Here is a 14,587-nt window from a genome sequence, read left to right as displayed (position 1 = left end):
TGAAATATACAAGTACTTTTATTTCTTGAATACTCAATTTTTTTTTTTTTACATGAAATTGTTGCACCACAGACTTGAAAACAAAAATATCAGTAATCAGAATTACAGGAATGATAAAGAAAAGGATAGGTTCCACGTGTATTCGGTATCTGTAAGGGTTATGTAATTTTGGGGATAAAAATTTACTCCTGTTTGTAGTAATTAGACTGAAAAGTAGTACTGTTTGTAGTAAATGGATAGTAAAGTACTGTGTTGTAGCAATATTTTTCAGCTGTGGCTCAACACAACTATTTAAATGTCTCTGTAAACCCTAAGAAATTAAAATGGCTAAAACTTATAAGTTACAGTAGCTACTGTAATTTTGCACACGACATTAACATCCATAAATGTCCATTACAACATAGTAACTTCACTTTCTAAATACAGCCCCACTTTGTTACTTTCAAGTTCCATCAGCCTTAAATTTACATATCACAGAATTACACCATAATTTTTATCCTTAACATCAAAAAAGGAAAAATTCAGTAGAAATATACAAAGTAGACTACAGTATTAACAATTATTAATGCAACACTTAATGGTTTATCAGTAGAAAGCTGATTTTTCTCTACAAACTTTACTCTTTTTGTTGTGGTATATACAATTTTAAAATAATAAAATTAAATGTAATTTCTATCTCAATAGTGGAGTAATCTCAATACTAGTGGAGTAGGAAGTGCAAGAGATTCCAAAATTGTAGAACTTGAAGATAACAAAAAACAGAAAAGTTTAGGGTCCTAGGCACATTCAAGAATTATGTTATATGACTTTACAGTTAGATATGACACTACAGTTATATAAAAAACTATTGGCTCTCTGTTTTTAAAATTTTCAATACTTAATATACAAGATTTATAATTCCTTAAAAAAAAAAAAACAGTATTTACTTTCCACTAAAGGCTTGAAGGCCAGTAATTGCACGTCCAAGTATAAGAGCATGGATGTCATGTGTTCCTGAAAGTTGAAAGAATGTAAGTCAGGATGATATAAACAATCATACATGTGATCAGTCAATTATAAATCTTAGAAGTGAAGTATATAAAATAAGTTACCAGTTATCAGTCAATTACAAATCATAAAAATATGCATGCTATGTATGTACAGTAATTATCCACATCCTCATAAATATTTACTATAGCCAGCTATTTATAGAAAACTTAAAATGTCAGTACCTTCATAAGTATTCACAGCTTCCAAGTTCATAACATGCCTAATAATGTGATATTCATCACATATTCCATTACCACCCAGCATGTCTCGTGTCTGTCTAGCAATGTCCAGAGCCTTGCCACATGAGTTGCGTTTCAAAAGGCTGATCATCTCTGGGGTTGCCCTAAATGGGAGGAGAGAGGTTATTATAAATAAACACATTTCTACTGGTTCCATCAGCATATCAAGTCTTTTGTCTCTACAATTTTAATGCCATTCTCTATCAAAATCTTTACTTTCAGATTTTGGATTGACTGGTAAGAATGTAATTCAGCAAAGGTGATAGTGGATAAAATCAGATATCAAGGCTTAGTACTTTGTTGGAACTTTATGGCTGAGTACTTCATTGGAGCTTTCTATCATTCGAGGTAAGTCAATTTGTAGTGCTGAGAAAGCTGTATTTTCAGTAACAGCCTGGGTGCTCCTGTTATGGCCACAAATTTCAAAGTATCATGGCAACTACCAGTCAAACACGACAGGAAGGCAGAAACTCCAGGACATGCCTCTGTGAATCATGTGGATCAGCATCAATGATCTAACAACATAAGACCACCACTGGAATAGCTGCAGGAGTAGAAGAAGATGCACTCCTGTAATCTGCAGATGAATCAGTACTAGCCATAAACTTTTATTCAACCACTAAATAGTACCTTCCTTGACAAGATCTACAATCAAAGAATCTACAACAATCAGCAGACTCAGCAAAGATGAGCTGGCTAAACTGGAGCAGGAGAGAGCAGAATGAAGCTGGACACAGAAGATGAGGCAAGGTAGCTGAGAAAGCATGAAAATACTACCTATACGGGATGCTAAGAAGATCCCTAGGAGAAGTTTGGTCTTCAGGGGGATTGGAGTTGGACAATATCTTAAGCTTCAATGGAAATATCAGTGACCTCTGAGGAAATGAGCACTGAATGCAAGAGGAAGATAACAGCTTGATAACAAAATCTGTTGAGGCAGCTAATCAGGATTCTGGAGGCTGGCACTTGCAAGCTTTCATCGAGTGTAGAAGAGCACTAGTCTTTGATCACTTACAAAACCTGAGCACGTTCTGTCACCCACAGTCACAACTAGCATTATGTTCGTAAGTACAAGGACAGGAACTCTGCAGACACAAGTATATGTACTAAGGCATATTAACTGCAAGTGGAAATCCCAAAGAAGAACAAGCAAAAGCAATGTGAAATTGCTCAATTCCCAAGAGAAGTAAAAGCCAACAAATCAGATACTGCAATAGCCAGCCTTGAGGTCCAAGCATAATCTATCAGACACTGAACCATTTAGTCTGTCAAAATGGAAACTCCAGAAGTAAGATCCAAACATAATCTAACACTGAGCCATCTACTCTGTCAAAATGGCAACTCCAGACAGGTAGCCAACCTCTTTGGATACAAATTAATATTAAAAAAAATGAGCAAGCACAAACAATGGGAAAAGTACACAATTCACCAGAGAAGGTAAAAAAAACCCAACCTTTCCAGACAGCAAAAAGTAGCCACCTTGAGTGTGAAACTGCTGATCAATAGTCAACCAGTCAGTCTCTCTTCACTGCTGAGTTTCTGGGAGCACCATCCAGCTACTGGGAAGCCTCTCTGGTCCAAGTTCTGTCAGACAGCCAAGCTTCTTTAGAGCACAAATCTTATGTCATCCTCATGGAGCTGCTGCTCTGTGCATGATCCTGTACTATTACCAGCCAACATGAAATTACCAGCCAACATAATTTAAAACATTCCCTACTACTGAACATTATGCTTTTCATTCATAAATTGAGGAATTCAGAGAAGATCCTTTCAAAGGAGTAACACATGCATCAGCCTTTGCTTCTCATGCAATGGCACCATCAGAATGGATACTCTACTGCTGTCTTCATCAATGTAATGAAAGTAGCTGGAACGAAATTGCTGCAGACACTATGGCCTAAATTCTTCATAGTAATAGAAGAAAGAGGTCTTAAAGGCAATAGATCAGCAATGGCCTGAAAATTTCATACACCAACTGCTCAACAGCATCAGTAATAATCCTTCCTCAGATAGCATAGGATTTAGTACATCTACGATTATGACTTGCTAACCCTCGCCTGGAATGTCGTTCCTGGTCTTTGTCACAGTGGAAGGCTTTCTACAAGAAGAGGGAGCACTGTAGGGAATCTACTTGCCCTTCTCGCCTTTCCGAATGGAAAATTCAGCGTTTCTTTCTTCCAGAATTTTTCCCTCTACTACTTTTGATGCCTTGTCTCCTTACTTTTCTTCCATCGATTCATCTTTGGAAGTATCAGGTGTTGCACAGGATGATTTTGTGTATAATGTTGGCCCCTCTCTCTTGGGAAGTAATCTCCCTCCCTGGAGAGGGGAGGCGACTCACTTCTAACTTTGTTTCAGATACGGACTTGCACAAGATGGCAGCTGTTTGAGTCTCCCTAGGCCTATGGGGTTCCCCCTCCTTGGATGGTCTATTGTCGCATTTCATGTCTGCTCGCCAGTCTCCTTCTCCGGGATGTTCTTTTGTGCATCAATCTTCACCTTGCGACCGTGTACGTGCTTTGTCACACGCCCACGTAAGTGGTGCCAGAGCCCTCTTTCACAGGATCTTCCATAGTTTGAGGGATTAGTCCTGCCAGTGGAAGGTGTGACATCCAGCTGTCAAGGGAAGTTTCTCCAGTGGCCTTAGGAAAGTATGAGGATCCCTCTTGGCCGTCTTACTGCATGTCGTCATTCTCCATTGCCATTGACCTCTACGTGCATCGAGGCCTTGCTAGGTCCAAGGCAGGATGCTAGAGCTTTGTTTGAGCTCCCTTGTTTTGGGCATGTGCAATCAATTTTGCAGCATGTAAATGCTGGTCTCGGGTCAGGATGGCTACCTGCGCGCTAATAGGTCATCTAAGCTTCTCCCCCCTCCTCTTGTGCAGCATAGGAAGTACTATTTTACTAACGTAGTTCAACTGATTCCTTAACACCTTAATTCGGATGTGATCCGTTTAAAGCCTGGCTTGACCCTGGATCAGATAAGGGCTGAAGGCCCTAGTTGACTTCTCAAGAGGCCTCTACTCTGGAGTCTATTACTGCTTCTGCCTTCCAGACTGTCGTGGCTGGACTTGTGGTCTACTGCAGTGGCCAGGATAATGTCGTGTCATTCTGCTCTGATGGCGGTTCCCATTGGATTCAGAGTCCTTTTCTCTTCATAATGGGGGACCTCCTGGAATTGCAGCTTCTCTTTCTGAGAATGCGATTAGAAGTGTCTTCAACTGGTAAGACATAATAAATATACAATGATACTGTGGAAAATAACTTCTGAACAAATAAAAATTTATGCCCTCAAGTATCAAAATATACAGATATTGCCCAAGAGATTTTTTGGGATCAACCCCACAACTAAGCTATTAAAACCATCACACGTCTAAAAGAATGGGGCTTAAAATCAGTAAAACAAACCCGCCATGTTTGGCATTTCCATAAACTGCTGAATTTGGGAGGTGTACTGAGCAACAACAGAGATGCAACTCTAGTACCATGGCCAGAACTGCTGGTTACGTGTTTGCAGTGATCCATGAGGTCTCTGTAGCTAATAAGCTCGACCTAAAGCTCTTAACAAATAATTAAAGACAATTTTGCTTCTTGTCCAAAATGAAAAACCAATGAGAGATGACTATGGTGGAAATTTCCAATAATGGACACAGTGAATTTCACTTATCATTCACTTATTAGACACTTATTACAATGTCAATTCACTTATTAGAATGTCAATACATACAACAATCATAAAATATAAAACAAATATTTAGTGTAACTGATTTAAAAATTTTATTTTTCCCATGAGTAATACTTACTTTCCTTCATCTTTAAGACGGCCAACTTGCAAGCATCCCTGCAGACCAAGTGCAATTTCTGTTAGAGCATCTGCCATCTTCTTCTGAATGAGCTGGTTATTAGCAAGAGGACGTCCAAACTGTTTTCGGTCGAGGGTATACTGACGAGCAGTCTCTAAACAGAACTCTGCAGCACCCAATGCACCCCAAGCAATTCCAAATCGAGCATTATTGAGGCAGCTGAATGGGCCCTGAAAATATATGAATAAGTATGAGTAATATAACTACCACGATATATCATTAAATATTTTTTTTATCTATCACCGCTTTATTCATTATAAAGTGTAAAACTCGCACAACTGCGAAAACAGTCAATCCTTGGAAGGTTCATACTTCTTTCCTTCTACTGCCAACCTTTGAAACTCTCCCTGCTTCCAGTAATCTAACATTTTCTAGAAAGGTCATCTACAAATTCCTTAGATATAAACTAGATTTCACCAACCCTTATGTGTTTTTATCAAACCTGGGTCATGCAGTGGCTTAATTTCACATCCTTCTCAAGACATTGAAGACAATAAAAAAGCAATAAGATCAATGCTGCAGTAAATAAAACAGCAATTAGATAGAACATTGCCATAGTAAATTTAAAAAAATTGAATACTGAACATTAGTATTTTACCGATAGTATTTTACCAAAAACATGAGCAAAGTTAAGTTTGACCCTTAATTATTATAACCTTACCCAGCTGTGAATAATGTTTTGAAAAAACCAAGCCACATAAAAAAATTTCTATAACCAAACCTGCCATTAATAGAAAAAGTCAAAACCTGTCACTTTAAAATAATTCACAGTATTGTTATATAATCACACACCTGCCCCAGTAAAAAATAATTGACAGCACCATTAACTTAATAAAATAGAAACTTGATAATCAACACATTATGGTACTGCAAAAATGAATAACCTAAGGCTATAAAATCAAAAGGAAAATGCAAACTAACACTAATTTTCAAAACTTTGTAAACTGGTGAAATAGTAAGATGATTAAATTGTTACAACGAATCATAAGACCAATTCAAATATTATTAAAACAGAAACTTGACACTGTTGAAATTGGCAAAGGAAGAACACTCATAGAATGCCATATAATAAATCTAAACAGCACTTCACATGAAAATATTTTCACAATCAAAAGAATTGGCAGTAGACTATTATTAGATTCAGATTTATGGGTACCTTGAATTGGTAAAAAATATTAGAAAGGCGGATACACCACTTAAATAACAAGAATGCAACATTAAACCCTAGGAAAATTAGTATGTATATATGCAGCAACCCATTATCTATAATGCAAACAAAGTTTAGAAGTCTAAAGTACTGACCAATTTAAAAAAAAAGACTATCTGGCACCACAATAATTAATATTACTAGCACTGAAAGACAAGTAGTTATATAACAAATAACTTTAAAGATATGACATATTAATGTATTCATAAAGATATGACATATATAAATGTATTCATTAAAAACTAAGTTCATGTATTTTTACAGGCACACTTAAATGTAGTTTCATGATGTACACTCACTAAAAACAGTCCATGACAATTTTTTTTTTTTTTTAAGCTACAGGTAAGTGTCACAAGATGCTACAAAAAAATAAATAAATAAAATTCTAAAATAATATAATAATTTTATAAATGTATTCATAAAGATATGACATATATAAATGTATTCATTATGTACACTCATCAAATACAAAGTTCATGTATTTTTACAGGGACACTTAAATGTAGTTTCATGATGTACACACTCATTAAAAAGTCCACAAGAAATTTTTTTTCTTTTTAGCTACAGGTAAGTGTTACAAGATGCTACAAAAAAAATAAATAAATAAAATTCTATAATAATATAATAATTCTATATAAAAAAATATTTTAGGTATCCAATTACCACTTAAAGTTAAAGTCCTCCTAGGCCTCTAAAAGGCTCATAGGACAGGTGCTGATCTCCTGTTTCTTTGGCCAACAGCCAGTGGGGGACAGGTCCCAATGCCTAAGACATGTGGTCAGTGTGTTGCTAGGCCCACTACAACTTGAAAAAACCATGGGAGTTACACTTTAACTTTCACAAAATTTGTGAATAAGAGGTAATCACCAAAGACATCCTGTCACAGAGAGAAATCATCCTAAGTCTTTAGAGCTAGGACATTCAACTAGAAAATGCTTCACCGGCAAGGGGACAAAAAAGAAAAATCCTCGCGAAAAGGCCGTTGTTCTTCCTTCATTAAAAACTGAGTGATCTGGCATGCCATTCATAATCAACAGTGAACATCTTCCCACCTATGAAACATAGAAAGCATCTTCCCACCTTTGAAACACAATTATTTCTCAAAGGGAATAGTGACTTGTTAATTCTTGGTATTTTCTTAGTTGCTACCAACTACTTTCTCCAATAATGACTGCCATGTGCAGCTGACCTTTTTAATAGACTCAAAGGAAATAATCCTTTTACTGTACTGATGTAGTATCAGCACTGCTATGGCACATTTAAGGAGTTTTTTTTCAGCTATGGCACTTTAATAAGAGGTGTTTTTTCTATTAATTTGTTGTTTAATTTCTAGTCACTATACTACGGCTTGAACCTAGCAAACATTTCTTCAGCTAACTGGGGTGTAATATTAAAATTAAAAGCCTGTAATGTACTTAAATAATTTTCTCAGCTAAAATCCCTATTCAGGGTAGATTTTTTTTATTGATTTTTTTCCAGGAGTTTCTATCTTCTCATAACAATTGCAACCCACTGACCCAAGAAGTAAAGATTTTCAAACTAAATTAACAACACACACACATGAAATAGTTCACTTTACTTGTAAACTCACCTTAAGTCCCTTTACACCAGGCAACATGTTCTCTTCAGGTACGACGACATCATCCATTAGTATCATTCCAGTAGCAGATGCACGGAGAGAAAATTTACCTTCAATCTTGGGGCAATCCAGCCCTTTCATCCCTTTTTCCAAGATAAAACCACGAATGTGGCCATCATCACACTTCGCCCACACCACAGCAACATCAGCAATGGGAGAATTTGTTATCCTGTAATTCAATAAAACATTACTTACTAGCTCACTTTTAATCACAACTGAGAATTAATCATTAAAATACCACAAACTAGTCTAAACCAAGTTCTAAAATAACAATGGGATAATTCAATTTTTTTCTAACTAAAATCAACATTAAGTTACCCTTCCATAACCTGATTAAAACATTAAAGGATTACCAAAAACAGTGGTTTCTTTGTGATCCAGGAACTATGATTTTTACAACTTTGAACCAAAATTACTTACAATAGAACATAGGTCATCTCTACTCAACTACTTAGCTGTGATATCCACTTCTTCCACATTTCATGAACTACAAATACCCTATTCCTCCTTTATATGCACTAGGTTATTTCAATGTTTTTACATGAAAAAGGTAAATCCCTGAAATGCCATACAGCTACCTTTTCCAAGATATTTTATGACATCAGCTTAATTTACCAGTATGCTTACTTCCACATCAGAACAATGATAGGAATTTTCTGAAAAAATTTACATGCTACCACTATCAACTTACTATAAAATCTCTAACCTGGAAATGTATTAATATGACCAACATAAAACATTACCATGATTTAATGGCACTTTGGACTACTTAATTCTTGACTGCAGTACTGACCTTCATTGTGAAGCGTGATCCAACTGGCTTTAAAGACTCAAAAATCAAGAATATAATACTACTTTCTTCAACCAGGATTGAAGCATCTTGGCAATTTGATAATGATGTAGGTATCAATACAAAAAGTTTATTCTTAAAAGCAAAAATGTTTAACATTCAGTCATGCGTTAATTCTGATTAACTTCTAACACTATCAATAATTAATTTAGTTACCTTAAGAATGTCAAATCTTTAATCCTGATAAAATATGGCCCAGTGCTTGCTCTGAAATTTTTAGTCTGGTAAGTTCAAAATAAGGAGACTTCTCATCAACTTACCATGTCTTTGAACCGCTGAGAAGGAAAACTTTATCAGAAGGAATATATTTGGCTCGGGTTTCCATTCCAGCAGGATCACTACCATGGTTAGGTTCCGTAAGTCCAAAGCAGCCAATTATCTCACCCCTTGCTGTAATGAGAAATATGTTCAATGAGATTAACCAGCTACAATATGAACTGAATTCATTATATCTATTTACCTTTGCTAATTAAATATCACAGTACTTTGACGCCATAAATCTATATCCCATCACAATACATTACACATCTTGAAAAGGCACTTTGTCAGAATCATAGGAAACCAAGCAAACTATCATCACAATTAGCTAAAATTTTCAGAGCATCATTTCCCAATAAGGGGTCAGATGTGAAAAGAGTTCTCTCCCCCGCCTGTCAAAAGCCTTTTTCCACTCAATTCCAACTTTATTTAGGTCTTCGTCTAAGCTCTTTTTCAATGGTTTCCTGGGCCCTTCTACAGGTCTCTGTCCAGCTTATTTTTGATTTGTTGCAGTTCTAAATGTTCCTCATTCCCTATTGCATGTCCTATGGTAGAGATATTGGTCCAAATGTGAAATCTGCAGGCTGGTTACTACTAGATGGCTAACTATCATGTGATTCTTAAATTTAAATTTTATCCTTTCATTTCTACCCGTGTTCTTAAATTTACATTGTATCCTTTCATTTCTAACTGTTTCTGTGTTTCTTATTTTACATTGTATCCCTTTTCATTTCTACCTGTAAGTACTTTTCAGGAAGAAAGCACATCAATCATGGAAAGTAGTATTAGCATAAAGGATTTTGGAAATGCTAATAACAGGGGGTTTGTGAACACATTATTCAGTCAGTCTTGTGGATGTCATCTTTCTCATTTTTATATGATTTTCATGCCATATATAATATATTCTCAAAGCCACACAATCTTACGCTTGACTTTACTACCGCATCTCTGCAAAACTTCCTTTATATTCTGCAACAGGTCTTATGTCAGACATGAAAATATTTCAAATGTTTAACACCATTTTAAGAGATATCTGCACCAGTCACTTTCACCCTCTGGCTAGAAGCAAATCTCAATTCATCCCATGTTTGGCTCACATAAAACTTATTTGTAACAAACTTCTTCATGAAACACAAGGTCTTCTTCAGTTTGCCAAATATTCTTCAAGGAGTATGGAGGTAATGTGCTAGGTGTGAGAGGCTCACCAATCTTAAGACATTTTCTGACATAACCAAAACAAATGGTCTAGATTTTTTTCAGTCAGCCCTATCAGACAAGACTAATCGAGAAAACCAATGATTCAGTGCATGTATGAGCCTCTTCAATAAGGAGGATTTTCATCAGCATACACTACAATGGCCCCTTGAGATATCAGTTGTGTTGGCCTCTAATCTTAAGAGATCCCAGAGTGAACTCTATGACGGGAAATATAGCCACTCTCTGCCAAAACATTGTGGGCCCCCTCAAAACTTTGTCTTCAAAATAATTTTCTAGAACTAACAACTAGCTGTCTGTAGATTCTTTCCAATTTATGTTTCCATTCAGTCTACGCCTTCATCTGCTCCACATCCAATTTAGTGAGAGATCCTTCTGGGACTGGGGTTTCATGGAACTTTTTTCACAATTTTAAAGTTCTATCCCTATGCTTAAAGTAACTGGAATATTCTCTGTACTCACTGCTCTTCGCTTTCTTCTCTTTTGAGATGGAGTAACATTTTCAACTCTGTTAAGCAATTCTTTGTTGTCCAACCATCAGACCAGCACTCCCAGTTTATTCTCCTTTCAATATCAACTTCAGAAAAATATATAGATACTCATATGAAATTAGCCTTTCATATAAGGAGGACCCTTCTGCCTATGCACTGGACTGTCTGTGTACTGACTAAACAAATATGGTAACCAGGTAGAGTTTAGATGCCAATTCTCACCAAACCAATGCTACCCACTGTCCTGATACTGTGTGATGCTTTTGATCCAGAAATGATATGAATTCTTTCAAGCATCAATTCCTAATATAATTAACCAAGTCAAGTACTGAAGTAAAGTACTGAAACTACCATTATCTCTCAATCTATGGAGCTTTTTACATCTAGATTAATTCAACCCTTGGTCAATACCTAGAATACCTAGGGTGCAAGACTATTTTCCTTTGTTTTGTAGGAGGTTGCAAAAGTCAGTCGTCTTGACTGTCTCTTTGGCCAAAGAGGTTCAATGAACTGAACCTCCACTTCAAAGAATCACAATCATCTCCTCTGTCGCTGATGAATGACTTCTTCATACCTACTTAAAACTCTCTGTATCGTGCCTTTCCCAGAGGTATAGTGCATGTCTGGTCTCTCATATCCAAATTTTCATTCATACATTTTCCAAAAGGTTTCCATACAAGTACTTGACCCGTTGTTCCTTTTGTTTTAGGGCTATATAACAGTAATGGGTTTGTACTGAAAACTCAAAACGTGTATGTCCAAACAAACTAACATAAGATAAAAACTCAACTCACCAAGCCTTGGAAGATATTTCAACCTCTGCTCCTCAGTACCAAAGTCCCAAATTGGGTACATGACTAGTGATGACTGGACTGACATTGCTGACCTACAAATCAAAAGGAATTTATGTAATCATTAATATATGCAGTAGTTATAAAATATTCAAGGTAAAATTTGCACATCATATTCACAACAAAAACAATGTAACCAAATTACAAATATCTGTGAAGCACTGATAACTGGCTCATGACACATGACCAACATGTAGAAAAATGTGATACTTGTGCACACTGAGATGAAAAGTATTCTTAGCCTTGCTCTGACCACAACTGCTTGGGTCATTGTTTCAGTTTTTTCTTGCAAGTGGTGTCCACAGCTAGTATCAATATAGACCCAAAGAATTAGTTTTAAATTGTAGCTTGTTGACAATAAGAAAAATGGGATGCTGGCAGTAGCAGCTGTCAGTGAACTTCAAACAGTATTGTATACTGTACAGAATGTCATCTCTTGGTTCTTATTGGAGCAAAGAGAACAAATTTGGACTCAAGAAGCAGCTCCATCAAACACAATAATCACCGACATGGCTCATGATGTTGCCTACAAGAATAAGGGAAGGTTTTTAACACATGTTGCTTACAAGAATAACGAAGAATAACGAAGATCCTTAACACAATCAAATGTGCAAGTAACCCAAAATCTTTAGCCCAGACTTTAGAATGAATCTATTAGTTACTAATAATTTCTAAATAGTGCAATCTTCACAATGTTGAGTTTTGGTGGGCAAAATAGCTTTGGCATTCAGGAGGAAATCTTTAAATCATCTCCCAAAAAGACGGATGCAAGACCTGGATTTTAACGATGTTGAAACTGGAACCTCATCAAACAAGTGAAGTCTCCTGGACTAGAGCCAAAAAAAGACAGCACTTCCATTCTCCTATTGAAAACCCCCATAAGAAAAGGATACCACTTACAATGTACTTTTCATGGCACTCTGAAGATTACTAAAAGTGTTTTACAGAAACCCTTGGACCACCAGCCACATTGCTCTCTGTTGTTATTCATTTGCTCCCTTTGGAGTCCTCCTACCCAGCTGTCCAACATTCAGCTTTACTTTGCTGTAATTTTCGCTGATCGTTTAACAATTCCTTAAAGAAAGCTTTGTGAAGATATAAACACAGCTCAAGTAGTCTCGTTCAAATGCTTCAAAATTACGACCTTCTACATACCAACATTCAGTATAAAGAGGTATAAGCCACAAATCCTCAAACGAAAATTTAAAAATTCATGCCTGTATTGCAACAATAACCAGATAATCAATGAAGAAAGATAAACATTATGTCCCTGAAAACAGACAGTAACCATAAATGTAGTAGTACTACATTTCGAGGCACTAAGATCTAGAATACACAATATGAAAAAAATAAAACCTGCAAGAAAAAATACAAACCAGAGTAAAAAAATTGTATTCCACTTACAATTAGACTCAAGGTCTGGATAAACTAATCCTTTATAATAATAACTATAACAGAATGTATAGATGAAAGAATTTGGGAAAGACTCAACTGAGTATTAATGCAAATTGTATGCAACCTAGTCAACTCAGCAGCATCGAATGAATAAAATTTTACTAACTGGGAAACACAATTCCGAGGTATCTAGCATGCAATACATGCTGAAGTCTATGGAGACCAATAGCTATAAAGGACTATATATACAGTTTCCCTTTAAATAGAACCACCTCCTTCAGCACACAGATAATTATGGGCAACTAGATTAAAACAACCACCGCACCATTTTTGTGGAAGATGTCCATTGGCCATTAATCTTCCTCATGAATGGCACTGCATGTTAGCAAGGAAAGCTTAAAGGTCTTGCCCAAAAAAGAAATGGAGAATTTGGCAATAGGAGGTAGCAGTCTGTCCAGCTGGTTCTCATTTTACTCTATAGCGCTATTCAGAGATACTGCAAGGTAAAAACATATTTCCTAAAATGTATGCATCATAGGTTGCTATACAACATACTTTGTAAGGTTACACCCAGTTGTGGATTACATTAGCCTTATGCTAAGGATTGGCCACAAATTACAATTGGACTTTTCCCAACTACCACCGCCCACTTGCTACAAGTGGAAATGATAAACTTAACTGAACATGCTTTGTATCTTCCATTAAAAATAATGGGTTCACATAAATAATGTTGGCAACTTAAAAATAAATGTGACAATATTCCATAATATTATTTGAATGCATTACAATTAAGAAAAATTAAGATCAGGAGGAGACAAACACTATTTTTCCATTATCTATCAATTCAGGGTATTCACAAAATTTTTTATTTCAAAACATTTTTAATAAATTAAACCTTGAAAATGATGAAGACTGACTAAACCTAATAATTGAGGCTGAATGAAAGATAGAGAAAAAAATCAATGTTGATATAAAAGTTTTCAAATGCAGTATATAATCAAACCAATGCAAAAATAAAAAAAAAAAAGGGAGGGGAGGGGGTCAAGTAATCAATCCACAGTTCTGAAGTCCTGAAATTGACACATTACTACAATATCATAAATCAAAACAAGCTAATGTGTATCTAACATATGAAAAATATTCTATTTGTAGATAATTTTTTTTTCTTGTAAAGAAAAAATGCAAGGTTACATATCTTGTTGACCTCCTAACTAAAAATACCAAGTACACTAACTTAACTTTGTAAAGACATTATGACATACCTATAGGCAGAATCGACTCTTTCCACCTCTCTCGCAATAAGGCCATAGGCAACAGATGAAACACCAGGGCACCCATACCCATGGATGGTTGGGCCTAGGACACCCATGTCTCCCATCTCAGACATTATCTCCCTATCAAACTCTGAAATAAAAGGCAATTTTTTTCTTTGGTTCTCTTTGTGTGTATCAACACAGTAATAAAGAAACATAAAGCTATGTATACTACTGTACAGTAGTGCACCCACACTACAGTAAAATGTCAAACCAAGAAACACTTGGAAACTTACC

General features: G+C 35.9%; 1 protein-coding gene across 1 annotated transcript in view; it reads right to left on the bottom strand.

Moving 5' to 3' along the window:
- LOC135206746 (glutaryl-CoA dehydrogenase, mitochondrial-like) overlaps window positions 1-14,587 on the bottom strand; it is a 40,734-nt gene continuing 26,147 nt past the window's right edge. Inside the window, exons 4-10 of the mRNA XM_064238228.1 lie at window positions 14,300-14,441; window positions 11,586-11,677; window positions 9,088-9,217; window positions 7,930-8,146; window positions 5,072-5,301; window positions 1,212-1,372; window positions 1-993 (exon numbers count right to left, since the gene is read on the bottom strand). Coding sequence (XP_064094298.1) covers window positions 923-993; window positions 1,212-1,372; window positions 5,072-5,301; window positions 7,930-8,146; window positions 9,088-9,217; window positions 11,586-11,677; window positions 14,300-14,441 — 1,043 coding nt within the window. The 3' untranslated portion in view covers window positions 1-922. The remainder of the gene's footprint in view (window positions 994-1,211; window positions 1,373-5,071; window positions 5,302-7,929; window positions 8,147-9,087; window positions 9,218-11,585; window positions 11,678-14,299; window positions 14,442-14,587) is intronic.

Source organism: Macrobrachium nipponense, chromosome 31, assembly GCF_015104395.2.
Source record: "Macrobrachium nipponense isolate FS-2020 chromosome 31, ASM1510439v2, whole genome shotgun sequence".
In the NCBI taxonomy this organism is placed as follows: Eukaryota; Metazoa; Arthropoda; class Malacostraca; order Decapoda; family Palaemonidae; genus Macrobrachium; species Macrobrachium nipponense.
This window is presented reverse-complemented; position numbering and strand designations above follow the sequence as displayed.